The 18426-nt window shown below is 33.7% G+C and overlaps 1 protein-coding gene across 1 annotated transcript in view; it reads right to left on the minus strand.

The window, feature by feature from the left end:
* Window positions 1-18426, minus strand: part of LOC106077967 (ATP-dependent translocase ABCB1-like) — a 42263-nt gene that overhangs the window by 15610 nt on the left and 8227 nt on the right. Inside the window, exons 5-20 of the mRNA XM_056010635.1 lie at window positions 18035-18150; window positions 16100-16271; window positions 15177-15348; window positions 14178-14302; window positions 12591-12768; window positions 12392-12505; window positions 9895-10005; window positions 9466-9591; window positions 8819-9022; window positions 8155-8325; window positions 7160-7321; window positions 5918-5936; window positions 4886-4992; window positions 2684-2830; window positions 1856-1957; window positions 1623-1700 (exon numbers count right to left, since the gene is read on the minus strand). Of these exons, the coding sequence (XP_055866610.1) occupies window positions 1623-1700; window positions 1856-1957; window positions 2684-2830; window positions 4886-4992; window positions 5918-5936; window positions 7160-7321; window positions 8155-8325; window positions 8819-9022; window positions 9466-9591; window positions 9895-10005; window positions 12392-12505; window positions 12591-12768; window positions 14178-14302; window positions 15177-15348; window positions 16100-16271; window positions 18035-18150 (2104 nt within the window). The remainder of the gene's footprint in view (window positions 1-1622; window positions 1701-1855; window positions 1958-2683; window positions 2831-4885; window positions 4993-5917; window positions 5937-7159; window positions 7322-8154; window positions 8326-8818; window positions 9023-9465; window positions 9592-9894; window positions 10006-12391; window positions 12506-12590; window positions 12769-14177; window positions 14303-15176; window positions 15349-16099; window positions 16272-18034; window positions 18151-18426) is intronic.

Consider the following 18426-nt stretch of genomic DNA (forward strand, 5'->3'; position numbering starts at 1 on the left):
ATATAAGTGGAACATAATTTTAAAAAATACGTTTTTCATATTATCGCGTGAACTGCTGTGGTGTACTAACAGTAAGGAACACACTAAAGGATTTTTAGCGGCCCCCGAAAGGGGAAAAGACGCTATTAGATTTCTGTGGCCTGTCTGTCCATCTGTCCGTCAGTCCGTCCCGTTTAGAACTCAGAAACTAGAAGAGAAAAAGAAAATCGGATATCATGATATGTTAGATCATTCAAAGTTCTGATGCAAGGGCTACATTTTTATTTTCCGAAAGTGAACCAACTAATTTTTAAAATTAGATATGCAAGCAGATTTTTCAAAAAATTACACCACTTTTCAATGAAAAACTTCAGGGAAGGTAACTCTTTTAAAAAGGTCATGGACTTCTTCATTTATAAATCAAGCTTCATTCATAGATTCGTTTGTTGGTACAAAACATTTGCAACTCTGCAAAAGGTCACAATGGTAAAAGTGTAAATGGATCATTATAAAAAAATTTTTCCAGTTATTAAGCAACTTATTGAAAAGAATACTGATTCAATTGTTATTTTTTAAAAAGAATTTTGATACGAACTTCGTTTTAGTTATAAGTTTCAATTATAACGACCTACTTTTTAGACATATCCTCAATATAGGGACATACACTTGACAGTCTAAATAAGACTAAATAGAGTTTTGAGCTTTTTCAAGATTCTAGATATACATCTAGACTTAGATATAGACTTAGATCTAGATATAGACTTAGATCTAACTCTAGATCTAGACTTAAAGACTTAGATCTGTTTCTAGATCTAAACTTAGAGAATAAATGTATATCTAGGTCTAGACTACAGACTTCGATCTATTTCTAGATCTAGGCTTACACTTAGAAATTGAATCTAGATTTAGATTTAAAACTAGTTTGTATGACAATTGACAATGGTGATATTAATTTTTATTTGCGTGGGGGAAAATCTTGTTGTCATCAGTAAGTTAGGTCAAGAATTTTTTTTTCGTGTTGCCAATTTATCTTATTTTGTTAGAAGAATAAATCTTTATTACAATGGGACATGTTATTCAATTTGAATGTATGGATAAGGTTACAAAATTATTATTTTGTAAAATATAAGTGTACGCTAAATGAATATATGAAGATGCTGTGGCTGAGGGGTATAGCACTTGGAACTGAAAGTCCCGTGTTCGAATCCTGGTGAAGACTCTAGGTGGACCAATTCGGGGGCCGATTTTTAACCTTGTTTTTTTACGAATTTTTTTTTTTTTTTTTTTGGGGGGGGGGGGGCTTTAAATAAAAGATTAACCCTTTACAAAACAATTTAAACAATTAGAAAGTCATCATAAGATGTCTGTTAGGCAAGGTTTACATCTAACTTCACATTCACTTTCACCTATCCCTTGGTCTGCTTGACCATTGGGGCACCACACAAGATCTGTCAAACTTTTTTCTTTATTCGTCTCTGTCATTTGCCTTTGATATAATTTCATTCTGATATTCTTTCTGAAAATATTGAAACCTGCCTTTTTACCAGCCTGGGTAGACCCTTGCGGGGGCCTTTTCAGAGTTTGTTTTTCCACACAAACTGTCTTTGTAACCTTGTTTTATATAAAAATAAAAAAATGTGTACTTGTTTAAGCATAGCTTTAAAAGTCATTTCTCTCAGTCTTCTTGTCAAAGCTTCACCAGATCGACCAAACATGTAACCCTGACAATAGAAAAGATACATACATTTATGTAAAATTATAACATTAAAATATATATAAGTATGATTTAGGCTTTATAATAACGTACCAGCTATGAGTAAGGAGAAAACGCATTTAATAGAAAGAATTGTGCTGTAAGCATAGATCAATCCCTTACTTGTAAAAAAAATGTGATCAAGCTAATAACTCCTAGTCCTACTAAAATTAAACTGTATATTCGAATCCAATATTCTTGTTCATCCTCACTTTCAGCAAAAACCTGTTCACAGAATATTAAAAACAAAATATGCAAGTTTAATGAAGAAGCCATTAAAAAGATGTTAAATTTTCGTAAGTAAGGTATAGCGATATTGGGTAAGTGAAATTAATAATGTTTTTAGTCGACGAAAGGGAGCTGAGGGCTTTGCATTGTAGTTTGTATGGGCAGGCTTTCCAGGTGGAGATAGTATAAATAGCAGTGATATTCTTCTTTTTTTTTTTACCTAATTTCAAACTTGGCCCCTAAAAATAATCATGACTATTTAACATTGTGCACGGACCAAAGGTTTGGAACTCACTCCCCATTGTTGTTCAACAGACAACATTCTACACTACATTCAAGAAAAACATTAAGACCTATCTGTTTAAAACTTTTTAGATTATTTTGTCAATTTAGCCCTCGTATTTACGTTTGTAATGTTATCACAGCGCCTTGAGCCTACATTTTGTTTATATTTATACATTAAATTATTATTATTATTTATTAATTATTAAAAGAAAGGAGCACACATGAGAAGGAACAAAACTTCATAAAATAATATTTAGTAATTAATACCATGTATGTTGTTGAGAATCATTAATCGTTTGGCTGCTTTTAAAAGGGGTTACTCCCAGATACCACCTCACCCCATACAGAGCCCCAAAATAGATTGGGACCAGAGCTATAACATGAAAGATGGGCTATACAAGAGATTTTAAATATATATATATTTCATATGATACTTACGCCAAGTATTCTACTGAAGATAACAGAAAAGGCTGGCTGCACACCTCCGTTAAAAATGCTACTAAAACATCCCAACAATATAAAATGCCATTCAGGTGCATTCATTTTTATCAGTCTCGAGAAAGGAGCATCGGGTAACTTCTCTTTCTGGGAATGCAACAGTCAAATATTTTTTTTTAAATATATAGTAGGCCTAACAATAAGAAAAAGACTTCCAATATATGCTTAAAAAATAATTTAAAAATACAGAACTAAACAAAATTTAAGTTGAGAATGTGGAATCAACATGCCAATAAATTACCAAGCCTATCAATCTACAACCCCTTCGAATAAACAATCCTTTGAATCACAATACTTATGCGTCAACTATCTTAAGATTCAACAATCCTATGAGGCTACAACCTTATGAGTCAAAACCCTAATAATTAATGAATGTCAAATCAGCATCTATAGATATAGAATCCACATTTCTATAATTATAAAATAAATATCATAGAAAATAGGATCAAGATCTCTATAAATGTGAAATCAACAAAACTGATAAATTTAGGATCAACATTACTTGTGGAAACAAGTTAAAATCAATGATCCTACATGCGAAACTATTCTAACAGCAGAATGGGGTAGTTCCGAATCTTTGACCTACTTTATAAAAAGTCACGTGTCTGTAGCAATAATGGCAATATCTTCCTATGATAAGATGTAGATCTAGATTTAGTGCTAGCCTAGATATAGTAGTCCTACTAAATAATCATAAAAATTAGTGAATTATTTTAGCATACTTTTTATTACTGAAAGATGTATAGATTTAGACTATTTTCATGTTTAAATTGCAATGAAATCAATGAGGTCATTAATGTAAACAACACACCCACGTGACTGAGAAGAGATCCGGAACTACCTCATTCATAGAGAAAATATTTGCGTCTAATGACTTTGACGATGACCCGACTAAATAGCGCCGACTAATTAGCGCGAAATTTCCACAAAATAGGGCAAGACTAAATAGCGCAGACATATATGATTATACAAAAGTACCTGATTTTAGTAAGTGAAGGTCCTGGGCAGTATTTTATTGAGGTCTTTATCTTCTTCAATATTCTTAGATCTAAAAGTATGCCATATTTACGGAGGAAGAGAGTACTTCAAAAGTTTAACTTATTCTCTTTTTTCACCAAAGTTTCAAATGCTAAAAAAAAATGGTGAAATGAGGTTACCCCGTTAAAGAACTAGGTATATGTTTATGTGTGTGTTACACATGTGTGTTATATATTTAGACTGTCAAGTGTTGGCCCCTATAATGAGGATATGTCAAAAAAGTAGTTCGTTATAATTGAAACTTATAACTAAAACGAAGTTCGTATGAAAATTCTTTTTGAAAAATAACATTTGAATCAGTATTCTTTTCAATGCGTTAGTTAATAAATGGAAAAATATATATTGTATAATGACCCATTGACACTTTTACCATTGTGACCTTAGATGCAAGTCCATGACCTTTTAAAAAAAGTTACCTCCCCTGAATTTTTTTAAATTGAAAAGTGGTGTAATTTTTTTAAAAAATATGCTTGCATATATATCATTTTAAAAAGTAGATAGTTCACTTTTGGAAAAAGAAAAAGTAGCTATTGAATCAGAACTTTGAATGATCTAAATTATTATGATGTCCGATTTTCGTTTTCTCTTCTAGTTTCTGAGATCTAAATAGGACGGACGGACAGACAGACCACATAAAACTAATAGCGTCTTTTCCCCTTTCGGGGTGGCTAAAAAATATTGGCTCTGCTGTTGTTGTTTTTTACGATATATAAAGTATTTCTTGCAAAATGACAAAAAAATTTCCTCCACCCTATTTTGTTCGTGTATTTTGTCGGCGCTTTTTTTTTTTGTCCACCGCTTCCCACTTCCTTCTTTTTTTGTGTTCAACCCATAGACATAAATAAATATAGACTGGAAAAAGGAAATAACTTCATGTAACTTGAAAACATGTAGATCTATTGTATTCGGATTTCCGAATTCTGAAAAATTGAAAAATTGCATGATCTTCAGTTCTAGAGATTAAACAAATCTCCTAGACATAAATAAAGTACACAGAAATGCAAGTCAGAAATTTTCGTTTCATAAAACTCTATTATCGGCCAGTCTATATTTATTTATGTCTATGGTTCAACCCTAAAAATGAATAAAGAAAAAAAGAGTTACCTCCTCTTTCTTTTCTTCCACAATGGACTTCTGTTGTTTCAAATCTTTATAAGCACCTTGACTTGTCAATTTTTCATTGGATTTTTCATCTACACTTTCTTCATCCTCTGAATAATACACATAATGTTTTCGACTAAATTAAACAATAAATGAATCAACTTCTCTTTGGAAATATAATGTCACTTATAATATTTGAAGTAAGCTTGCTAATTATAGTGTTTACGCCATGTATGAAAATCCCCGATAGAAATTGATGGTTCTTTCCTAAGGCTTTTTCAAGCCTTGGAAATGTTTTGGTCCATCCGGTGTACACACTAAAGGTTGTGTTGTTAAGCTCTGTTTAAAGATAGATGATCATTTGTGTGCACTTTTTAGCACTGCAGAATCAAGTTCTCTAAAGTTTGTAAATTAATTTGTGGGTATATTGCCTGGCTTAAAAATGGATAAACTAATGCTCAAAATGCGCTACTACCCCTTTACATATGTGCTATTAGACCATTGCACAGTGTACCACACAGCCTTTACAAATAGTGCTAGCTAATCTTTATAAAGAGTGCTATCAGCCAAATAAGCAGCATGTTAAAAGACCTATAAGTGATATCCTCTTAGATTTTAAAGTAGGTGCTACCAGACCTTAAAACAATGTGCTACCAGACCTTAAAACAATGTGCTACCAGATTTTAAAACAATGTGCTATCAGACCTTAAAACAATGTGCTACCAGACCTTAAAACAATGTGCTACCAGACCTTAAAACAATGTGCTACCAGACCTTAAAATAATGTGCTATCAGACCTTTAAGCAGCTTTCTATGTGACAAGCTGTACACCTGTACATTACTGCAGTACACTTTGTCTGTTACATTACGAGAGAGAGAAATACTAATAGAGTACAGTTTAACTTAAGGAGGTTTAATTAACGCCAACCTACTGTCTAGACATTATTGAGAAGATTTCATGTTTGGCTATAGATTAAAATTTAATGAACTAGTGTTCATCAGTCATTTTCAAACTCAACAAAATATGAAACTCACCTTCTTCTTTAGAATGAGACTGAAATAGTAAAAAAAAAAAAATTAATAAAATAATATTTGAATACGTAAATTAAAGAGTAACAAGAATTGTTTATTCTTTTTCTTTAAGCAACAAAGATGCGCTATAACAATAATTAATAATAATGAGACTAGAATGAATTATATCGCCTTGATCTGCTGTTTATTGATAAGAAAGAAAAAAAAAAAGCTACCATCATTGACACTGTCGTACACCATAATAAAGGGAAAATTTAAATGGAAAAACAAAATAAAATAAGAATCTAAGTTTGGAGATAAAGCGGTTATGGAAGCTGTCTAAAAAAACAATATACCCCATAACCGACGTAACTGCCAGACCAGCAAACACTCGCTACCTGTCACCTGTTCTAAAATGACCATCAAGATTAGTGGCAAATTTAACTGCAATAGTAGAGGAGTCATATATGCTATAATATGCTCAAGGTGTCAAATGATATCTATTGGAAACACAGGCAGGACCTTAAAAACACGACTCAAAGAACACCTTAGAGACATTCGAAATTTTGCAACTATGCCCGTCTCTATTCATTTCAATAACACACATCATAGGGGTACCACTGATCTATTCGTCACATGCAATACAACAATGCAATGACAAAAACACTCGTCTGCAGATCGAAAACAAACTTATTTACATGTCAGGCACCCTCCAACCTCACGGGATCAACAACCAACACACTTTTATTTAATATGCAATGGGCACTAACACTATCCCCTTTTCCCAGACATCTTTGCCTAACATGCTCCCTCTTTTTTTCCCGATTTCCCGCGCTTTTACGCCAGTGTAGCTCATTTCTTTTCTGTCTCGTGGCCCAAACGTCATTTGTTTTACTTGTTCCGGCTGGGCTACATATATGTGCATGTTTTTCGCATTTTCTATACAGTCGTTTATCCCTTAGTTTTTTTGAATAAAATATGTGTGCGTGTCTCTGTTGCAAAGCATTAATGTTAATGTTAATGCTAAAAGCAAATTTCTTTTTTTATTTTTATTTTGGGGGCTTATTTATTACTGCAAGCGAGCTAATCCACACAGTGCCACACATCTGAGACTAAATCAAACAAACATACACACAAATAAGTCTTTGTTCTCAAAAGGAAAAAAAACATCACTTCATTGATTGAATATGGCAATGATTTTTCAAAGTATTAAACTTTAATCTAATATTATTGGTAGGACTTAATCTTTTAAGCAAGCGAGCTAACCTGATTTGTGACGAGCTGATAATATATTCCTTTGTACTCCATCAGCTGATCGTGAGTACCTCCTTCAACAGCCACGCCATCCTTAAAACCAACAATAATGTCTGCATTCTTTATGGTAGAGAGACGATGAGCTATGACGATAGTTGTCCTTCCCATGCGTGCCTACAATATATACGAAAAGACAATGTAGGTTAATAATTAATAATTTAAAAAATTATATATATATATATATATGTCTGGGCTCGATGAAAGCTCATGATAAGAGAAATAAAATATAAATACGATAACAAAAAAATAAAAATAAAAAAAGCTTATACAGAATTAAATAGCATCATTTTTTTAAAATTAATCGACTAATTCATGTTTAATAGATCACGACTAACAAAAATAAATTTATGTGATTAGAAATATTATTAAATAATGTTTTTTTAATCGCAACGTACATGCTTATAGTATGCTCAATCTATGGTCCAGTCACTTTAGAGGACCAGAAAGGGGGGGGGGGATATGGCAGGTTTCCATGGTTCCTTTTCAAAAGGTCAGAGAGGAACTTTACTGTAAAAGTATATATATATATATATATATATATATAGAGAGAGAGAGAGAGAGAGAGAGAGAGAGAGGGGGAGAGAGAGAGATAGAGATAGAGAAAGAGAGAGAGATAGAGATATATATAGAGAGAGATAGACAGTGAGAGAGAGAGAAAGAGAGAGAGAGAGAAAGAAAAAGAGAGAGAGATAGAGAGAGAGAGTGAGAGAGAGAAAGAGAGAGAAAGAGAGAGAGATACAAAGAGAGAAAGAGAGAAAGAGAGAGAGAGTAAGAGAGAGAGAAAGAAAGAGAAAGAGAGAGAGAAAGAGAGAGAGAGAGAGAGAAAGAGTAAGGTATAAAGTTATCTATATAGATAGAAAACAGTGAGATCAAAAGTTATAGACACACTGAGAAAAAAAAAAAGAAAAAGAAAAAGTTGAAACAGAACGAATGTTAAAACTACAAACCTTGTCTAATGCATCCTGGACAACTGACTCACTTTCAGTATCCAGCGCTGAAGTCGCCTCATCAAGTAACAGTATCTTGGGGTTTCGAACCAAGGCTCGGGCTATAGCGATTCTTTGTTTCTGGCCACCACTCAGTTGTGCTCCTCTCTCTCCTACTAGAGTTTTGAATTTCTACACAAAGTTAAGAGACGTTTATTTATTGTCACAAGAAGGATTCATCAGCAATTAATAATTTTAGAGGAGTGATGGCTAAGTGGTAAAGCGTCTGGCAAATATATATATATAGAACATGGGGGCGCGGCGGCTGAGTGGTTAAGCGCTTGGTTTCTGAAATTGGGGTCCTGGGTTTCAATCTCAGTGAAGATTGTTTTTTTTTATTGCGGGAGCTTGAAGGCGCCCCTGAATCCGCCATGCTCATCCACCAAGCTCTAATGATATATCTTTCTCCTTATTTTTTTTTTCTTATTTCATTTCTTTCTTTTCCAACCTTAACTCACACATTTCTCTCTCTCTCTCTCTCTCTTCCATGCTACTCCTCTTTCCCTTTTTTTCCCTCCTTTTTTCTCATTTCTCTCTCTCTCTCAATCTCTCTCTCTCAATTTCTCTCTCTCAATCTTTTTCTCTCTGTGTATGAAAGTAATTAAAACACATCAATTGTGTTTACCTGGGGAAGTTTGTCTATAAAATCATAAGCGTTGGCATTTTTAGCAGCTGTCTCTATATCCTTCTCTGACACTCCTTCTTTGCCGTAGCGAATGTTTTCTTCGATGCTTGTGGCAAACAAAACTGGCTCCTGGCTAACAAGACCAATGTTACTCCGCAACCATTTAATGTTGTAATCTTTGATGTTTCTGTTGTCTAATAGTATCTAAACATTTCGAAACAATTTTATAATTTAAAAAAAAAATCGTAAAAAGATTTGGTTATTAAAACAAAAAAAAAGGTTATTATATTGTGAAGACCCAAACTGCGCAGAGGGAGAAAACACAACCTAAACATTCACAAATGTGGTAGTTGGGTCAGCATTGCCTGATGAAATAGCGAACTTCTTTTGTAGTTGAAAATATGTTTAATTTAGAACTACAAATAAATAAGGCTATGGTATTAAATTTATAAATAAGATATAGGGAAATAAAAACATTTGACTTAATATTGTAGGATTAAGAATAATGAGCCTTATACAATGAATTTTAAAAGCTACTGATATATCTATATGAATTAGATAAGCAAATTAAAATATTTATCTGCAAGTTTTTTTTTGCTTTTTTTTTTGGCGGTTAAGGATTAAAAAAAAAAAAACTATAGACTTGCCTGGCCGTGTAGAGGATCGTAAAATCTCAGCAGCAGTTGAACTGTTGTACTTTTTCCACAACCACTAGCACCAACTAAAGCAATCGTTTGACCAGGCTGGACAGTCAAATTGAGACCGTTCAGTACCTAATGAGCAAGAAAATCTGATACTTTATTGTCATTTAGAAAGACAGAACTTTTAAAGACATCTAGATATATCGGAACATTGCTATATTGAAGCCATTATTGAATTATAAAGTAAAAAAATGTATTTTAAAATTTTACACTGAAGATTAAATATTGAAGTAATTAATGTAGATGTTACGATCTTTGTATTTTGATTTTATATAAATTGTTTAACTCTTTCTCTCCTAACTGACGATATCAGCGTTGATTCCACCAGAATGTGGTAAATAATTACGGAGAGAAAGAGTTAATGAATTCCGTTACCTTCACTGAAGGGCGGGATGGGTAGCTGAAATGAACGTTCTGGAAGGTGATTGTCCCGCCTAAAGAGCTTGGTGTTTCTCCAGCTTTTGAACTACTGTCAATGGCTGATTTCTAAACAACAAAATGTGAATTATTTATAAACGGTAAATGTTTTCTTCTTCAAGTAAACCAAAACTAGGATTGGAAAATGGGAGATTTATAGATTTATAATCCTTGGATGTAATTCATTTGAAATCTGAATATCTTTTATTGCTGAATTAGTTTATTTAAATACCTTAATTACAAAGCTTATATCAACTCACTGTATATGTCTTTCTGTCTGGTAAAAAAAAATAATTCTGCATTTTATTTATCCCACACCCAAGTTATGTAAGTTCTGTCATCTTAACTACTACATTAACACAAACAATTGTTTACTATTTTTTAAAGAGAAACAATCTATTTACTATGCATATAGGTTGGGTATAATTAAAACAACAATTAATAAGTAGTTTTTCATATTATCGCGTGAACAGGAATGTCGTAGGTAGTATTCTAGGGCCACCCACTTTGCATGCGACCCGCTGGCCACCTAGGTGATATTGCAGTACAATTTGTCTTTGGTAAAGCTATCTAGTCTAACAACAGATGGCTCACCAACCATGGAATGAGATGGTTTTGATGCAAAGCTACTTGCAAAAATGATAGAAACTGATGCTAATTTTAAATTTACTCCATTTCATTGCATCATTCACCTAGAAACATCTTGCGCATAGCGATTACAGTTCCAACATGTCGTAAGACCGTTTTCAATCGCTCTCAATTTAATTTGTGCGTGTGGCTTAAATCATCGGCAATTTTCAATGTTTTTGGATGACATTGGACACGAATTTGATTGTGTTCCATACTACACAGAAATTCGCTGGCTCTTATAAAGTATTGAAGAGATTTCTTGCACTGCGTGAGGAAATTTTATTGAGACTTGAATTTGGAACTTTGAGACATAATTGTCACAACTGCGTGTAATCATGTGAAGTTCTTTCAAGCAAAGTTATGACTGGATAAACCAAATATGAAGAGAAAATCTTGTTCACTTCTCAACGTGTCAGGAACTAAAAAGATTAAATAGGGCTACAACTTTTGGTAAATATGTCTTACACCGGGAATCGTTTGTAGATGCTTTCAATGAACGTTTTCGTGACTTAGTATCTTACGAGCAAGATTTCTCGTTGTTTGTATCTCTATTTTCATTTGATGCTTCTAGTAATGTGCAACTAGAGCTGATAGAATAGCAGTCAGATTTTTTGTTGAAATCGAAGCATATAGAATTAGCTGTGCTAAATTTTACAGTTATTTACCCTGAACGGTACGTTTAATTGCGGAAATTTGCAGCCAGGATTCTAGCTATGTTTGCAGTTCTTTTCCATACTGAACGCTACTAGAACACCTGGTGAACACCTCACCGTTCGAGATTATCTGATTAAAATTTCTCATCTGTGATAGAAGTGTCAGTAGCAAACAAACTTCAACTTAACAATGATAAACTTGTATCCCAGAAAAAATTTGAAGCATTAGGAAAAAGAAAATAATGCGTTATAATAGTAATTTTAAATTACTAACTAGGACTAAAAATTTAGCTAACCAAGAGACAGGTATGCCATTAATTATTGTATTATATTGTACAGTTTCTAATTTACATAAAACTAGTATGCTGTTTTGCAACTGAATTTTAGTCAGGTCATAGAAGGTTTTTTAAGTGGCCCATACACCCTAATGAGTTTGATATGCCTGTACTAAAGGATAATTTATTATTTATTTTCTTATTACGGAAACGTTTTTTTTTCTTGAGGATTTGAATAAGAGATTGACCCTTTACAAAACAATTTGATCAATTAGATATTCATTATAAGAAACATCAGTTAGACCAGGTTCACATCTAACTTCACATTCTCTTTCACCTATCCTTTGGTCTGCTGGACCGCTGGGGCTCCACACAGGATCTGTCAACCTCCATTCTTCTCGGTCATTTGTCTTTGATAGAATTTCTTTCTGAAATATTGAAACCTGCCTTTATACCTGCCTGGGTGGACCACTTCGGGAGCAGATTTTGAGTTTGTGTTTCCCCACAAACTGTAACTGTAACCTTGTCGTCTTTTCTTTTTGTCTTTATTTTCGTCATCCAGAACGCCCTGTGTGTGTGTGTGACCTAGCCTTCAAATTTATTCATAACAAATATATATCAGCCATCGAGCCTCTAAATACATTATTATTATAGCTTTTATATAGCGCTACTTTCATGCTTATAACATGGTCCAATCTCATTTGTGGACCAGTGAGGGGGAGGGGGTATCTAGGAGTTGGTTTTCCGTGCTGCCTTTAGGCGCTAAGTAAACGCAACTCTGCCCGAGAGTCGGGTGTCGAACTTCGAGCCCCCTTCTAGGTAGCCAAGTTCAAGCGCACTTAGCCTCTCGGCCACGCTTCCCATTTCGACATAATCATTTTAATAACTTGTGCTTACCAAGTCAATCAACTGAAATACACTATAAGCAGCACCCCGTGCAATGGACATAGCTTGTAAGCTGGGCCCAGCGTTGCCCATTGAAAAGGCACCAATAAGCACTGCAAAAAACACCTGAAGAGAGAAATAAATAAAAATATTTAAAACAAGAAAGAAATGTTTAAGAATAAATAATTAAAATATTACGAACTGTACTTACTACAAGCATTTTTCCTACTGTATACACATCTTTTTCCTCTCTGACAAGTGTTCCTCCATACCAAAACCCCAGGCCATAGCAGCAAAATATAACAAACCAAATAAAGCCCATGGAAGCTCCGTTGGTAAAACCTTTTTTGACTCCATAATTCTGAGCTTCGGTAAGATTTGAAGCATACCTGTTTAGAAAAGCAAAGGATACTTTCACGTTTATGTCTTTTTATTATTTTATTCGTATAAATATTTTAACACATTGCATAAATAATTTTTTATAAAAAAGAAAATAACTTAAGGGAAATTTTTCCTTAGAGATTAATTAATGTGTTCTCCGATGGATCCCAGTACATATTGAAATTGAAATGAAAAAGCTGACCAACAAAAAATGTGGGTGAATGAGCAAGCAGTAAAAATGATATAGAATTGATCTGATAGGGAGAGTAGTGCAACCCAAAATGGACCTGTTTTCTATCAATCTAAATTAGAAATTTTTCAAACTGTCAACTGGCGGAGTAGCATACGCCGCTATTTTGTGGGCCCGCACTTTTATAGGGCCCGCGCTAATTCTAGGAGTGAAAAATATGAAATTAGACCATTTTATAACTTATAACAAATTTCCCGCGGCCTCCAGATTTACCAGAATATTCTGGAAATCTCCGAAAATTATTAAAATCTTTTGAAAACATACAAATCTCCTAATATATATAGACAAAAATTGTCATGAACTAGATGCACGAAAAGATAAATACAGAGTGTTGAATGGCATGTTTGTAAAATGGAAACCGAAGTCCTTCTAAGAGCGAGGATGCAAAGCATTCTTGCAATCCTGATGCATTCCCAGATGCGATGAATAGGCCACATCTGCAGAATAGTGGAAGACCCTGGCATCCATAAACGACTCATGTATGGCCAATTAAGGGAAGAAAAGCGCTCACAAGATGGACAAAGAAAACGCTTAAGGAACACATTCAAAGCTTCTCTGAAAGCGTTCATCATTTACCCTGCTACAAGGAAGACAGAAGCACATGACTGAGAATCATTGCGTCGTGCTATAAAAACTGGTTCACAAATTGCAGATGACAAGAGAACAAAACTTACTGAAGAAAAACGTCAGAGAAAAAAATGAAGGCCAATGACATTAGCTCCTGCTGGAATAACCTGCCCAATGTGCAGCCGAACATTCTGGGCTCACATAGGTCTCAAAAGTCACACGAGGAGGCACAAAATCCAAGTGCAAAGCCCTCAGCCTCCTGGATGAAAAGACTGGTCATCATCGAACCACGATAGAGGAACTAAATATATAGATGCCCAAAAAGATACCAACTTAAAATACCCCTATAGGAATTACAATCATATAAAGAGTCGCCTGATATGGAAACCACAGCAGAGTTAATCTCATTTATTGGGCAACTATGAACCAAGAGGAATAACATAAATGATCAAGATTATAGCCTGTGAATCCTTATGTTATCAACAATAGCAATCTTTTCTGAATCTTGATCAATCTTACCTGAACTTGTTTAAACATAATGACGTTTACAGTAAATTTGACGAACATTACATGATTGTAAATAGTTAGCGAGTATATTACCGCTTAGATTCTTTGTCCTGGCCTCCAAAAGCCACCACAGTTCTGATCGCTCCAAACACTTCTTCAGCAACTGCGCCAGCCTTGGCATAAGCTTCTAATTCTTTCGATGTCATTGATGCCGCCAACTGGATTCAAAACATTTAAAATATTAAAACCTTATATGTAATTTTATGAAAAATAAACACATTGTAATAATATATTTTTGTATTATCGAAAACAAATTAAATCTCTTCAATTCAGCAGTGAAATGTTTCTTTTTATCTTATACAATACAGATGCCACTCAAAAAAGAGAATGATTACGTCCCACGCGTGTCTCCAGGTCATGCATGAAAATCAATGACTGAATTTATTATGAAAGTTTTCAGTTCTATAAGATTTATAAGATTTTTAAAATATATTATTATAACTGTGGTGCGACGCATATAAAGATAGCTAAGTGTGTAATAAGTCAACTCAGTTCACACAGGCGTAATGCGAGTGATTAACAGTGACTATTCCGAAAAGTACTATGACATTGTCATGCCATCTTGAAAGAGATGGCTATATGTCCGAGAGGGCCTTCGAGCACCATATAAAAAGAGCGAGGTGTCAATACAGCAAGTCAGGGTGATACAGTGAATTCAGAGTTCGGTACAATAGAGTTCAATACGAGTCCTTGATAAGATAGTAGAGTTTAGTAAAACAGTGCAGTTATATGTAAATAAGCATTTGTGCAGCTAATTTATCATGTCGCCCTTTGTAAAATACAGTACATTGTACAGTATTGGCTGCTAATTTATTAGACAATTAAGAATCACATTTTGTGGAGCCCGAGTTATCATATACATGACATTTAAAGAACTGATTCACATACAAGCAATGATCTTAATATTAATATTTTAACAGCATTATAGAATGCACTGTGTAGTTAAATCAAGATGTGGTTGTTTTTATTTTTATTTTAACTTAGCATTTTACTACTAAACATTTTAGGACTATATTGGCTTTTGGTTCATACCTTACTCATCAGTCCTGCTGCTCCAATAAGAAAAGGACTAACAGATAGTATCACCAAAGTCAATTTCCAACCGTTGACAAACCCAATCACAAAGCCAGCTATAAAGCATGAGAACCACTGTACAAAGGAACCCATTTTGTCACCAATTCCTTCTTGAATTTTTGTGATGTCGCTAGAAATAAATTTATTAAAAATAAATTCTGAAAGTATGTTTTTTTTTCTTTATTTTTATACAGCAATCTACTGATGATACATGTGCGGTTATATTTGACTTCGCAAAGTTGCACAATAATTAGGCTGTTTACTTTTTTTGTATGTAAAGCTAGTTTTTTTTAGTTGAACTAATCGAATATATTGGTATGCCTGAATTTTCGCTAAATTATATATCTAAAATCAAATCAATCACATAAGGTGTCACGATTCTAGAAAGACACCGAAAGGTCATAAAGATAGTGGACCTTTTGGGTGATTTGCTGAGCAAAACATAGAACTTAGAAAGTAAACTACATTTACAATCTTCATCTGCATTTCAGTACGATTCCTACATAGTATGCTTACTTTACTAAGATAGATAGGATGATTTGTCCATACAAGAATTATTTTTTTCGTGAAATATTCATGCATAATAAAGGGGCCTGGTGGTCCAGTTATAAAGCACTTGGCTTCCACTCAATAGATTTCTTGTTTAAATCCCGGTGAAGGATGTTAACATTTTGAGATTTTTAGAACGCCACTGAGTCGTTTAGCTGGCCACTAGACCCTCGTTAATAGTCAGCCATAGAAACAGAAGACTACTAATCTTATCTCCCATAAGTGGCAAGGTCTGGAATGGGTGGGTACTGTCGCTTTTTTTCATCTATGAATATTATGTGTGTCTATTTAATATGCATATAGCAAATTTTTAAAAAGTGATTCTTTCATACTCAGCAAGTCTTGTGTTGAGTTCTGAGGTCTCGTGTGTATCAAACCAACCAATATCTTGGTATAAAATATTCTCTAGAAACTTCTTGCGTATACGATGAGCCTGTCTTTCAGCTGCTGCCATCCAAAGTGACACTTGCAAAAAAGCGGCAGCGAAAAATCCAGCTCCAATAGCTGAAATAGCATTTAAAACCTGTATTGAACTGAGTCAAAATAAACTAAAACAGACGCACAATAAAGCAGTAAGATTTATAACAAAGGAATCTTTAAGTTTGATTAGAGTAACACTATAGGTAAAATAGATCAATTTAGAGTGAGATAAAAGGTAATACTACCTAAAACAATAAACTATTTCTAAAAACTGCAAACACACAGCCTAATAAATTACATAGAAAAACACAAAGATAGAGGCAAATTTCTTATTCCATATGTTAGGTCGAATTCGTACAAGTGCTTTTTTCTCCCTAGTTCCATTAGAGAATGGAATGGGCTGCCTGAATCAGCCAGGAAAACAAGTGACTTATCAGAATTTAAGTCTCTCTTATTAACATACCGTATTAGATTAACACTTGGACACGCATAGGACGAAATTATCATCTCGTAATTATCATCTCGTAATTATGATCTCGTAATTATCATCTCGTAATTATTATCTCGTAATTATCATCTCGTAATTATTATCTCGTAATTATCGTCTCGTAATTATCGTAACATAACTATCATCTTTTTTGAAGAAACGTATTTTACTTAAAAGTCTTTATAAAAATGACTTATACAATTTTATTACAATTATTACATTGGTTTTTACGATTTTAAACAATTTCACAATGTTTAAGAAAATATTTTCTTAGTTTACATCTATTAAGGAAACCACTCCATTCTTCATTTCCATTATAAGCAATAAAATTGTTTGAAATATCTATAAATTTAAAACATTTTAAATAAAGAAAACAATTACGTCCAACGTAATCGGTGATCGCAGTCATTCATGTTTATCTCCTGTCCCATCTGACCCATGCTTCAAATATAATAGGAAAGTAAGAGAACTTGCATGAATTTGTCTCAACATTAGGAATAAGAAATATGCCTTTATCTTTGTGTCTTTCTGTGTATTTCTTAGGCTGGCTTTTTGTATTTATAAGTTATGGTTCAAAGCTGTGGACATTATTGCTTTTTTTTTTAGCCATCTAGCCTGAAATGTTTCTAATTTTAGTGCTACTTCTATTGGTGTAGCTCTAGTCCAATGTAAGTTAAATGTGATAAACTTAACACCTTTATTTTGCGCTTGCTTTTAATTTTATGTCTCGTTCAGAGGACGCATATTCTAATATTGTTCTAAGCAAAGATATAAGCATCTTACTTCTATGTTCTTGTTTGATTTTTACACATTTCTTTTAATAAACATTAACCCTTTGACTGATTTTTTTAAATGTATTTCCTCAATATAAAGATTGTATCATTTGTTCTATTAAATATTTTACATTCAGTTTTAAAAACAAACATATCATTTTGTGCTCAAGAAACCCAAAGAAGCTACACAGGTATGTATACAAGTAACCATGCTACATGTAGCTTTTTTTTCTGTAATTGAGTTTCAGAGATATGGGATGTGTGGCCGAGAGGCTTAAACCCAGCTTGGTTACCTATCAAAGTGGACTAGAGGTTTGACACCCGACTCGAGCAGAGTTGTTTCCTGAGCACATTAAGGCAGCTTTTCAATTCCTTTTTCAAAGTTTGAAGATTTAAAACGTGACAGACGTCAGTGTGTGTGTGTGTGTGTGTGTGTGTGTTTGTATTTATCTTTCTGTTTGTATCTATCTAGCTTAGCAGTTCTCAACCTGTGAATCGCGGAGCTGCGATAAAGTATGAAAAGTTTGAGAACCGCTATCTAACTATATATCTATCACCTAGAGTCTACCTGAGTCTAATACACTCACCACAAAAATCGATTGCAAAATCTGTCATTTTATCTAAGATTGGCTCATTCAACATGTCACATGATTCAGTTTTGTTTTTTTGTGAATAGAATGTAGCAATGTCCCCACACCTGGAACTGTAAATGATATTTACTTTATTTAAATGATTTACAACTTTACAAGATTTTACAAGTATATAATGGTCCGGGAAAAAGAACGAGTTCTTGCCGTTTTATTGTAACTTCCACAGTGGACATGATTTTTCCGTGCTGTATCTAGATATTTAACAACTTATGTATTTCATTTATTCGAGAGGGTTGTTTTTGAGAGGGATGCTAAACCAATTAGTGTTTTGTGATTAATCTCGTTACCGAACGCTGAGAAGTGTGAACAACTCTATTTAGTCACATAGG

The sequence above is a fragment of the Biomphalaria glabrata genome, chromosome 14, assembly GCF_947242115.1.
Source record: "Biomphalaria glabrata chromosome 14, xgBioGlab47.1, whole genome shotgun sequence".
Classification (NCBI taxonomy): domain Eukaryota; kingdom Metazoa; phylum Mollusca; class Gastropoda; family Planorbidae; genus Biomphalaria; species Biomphalaria glabrata.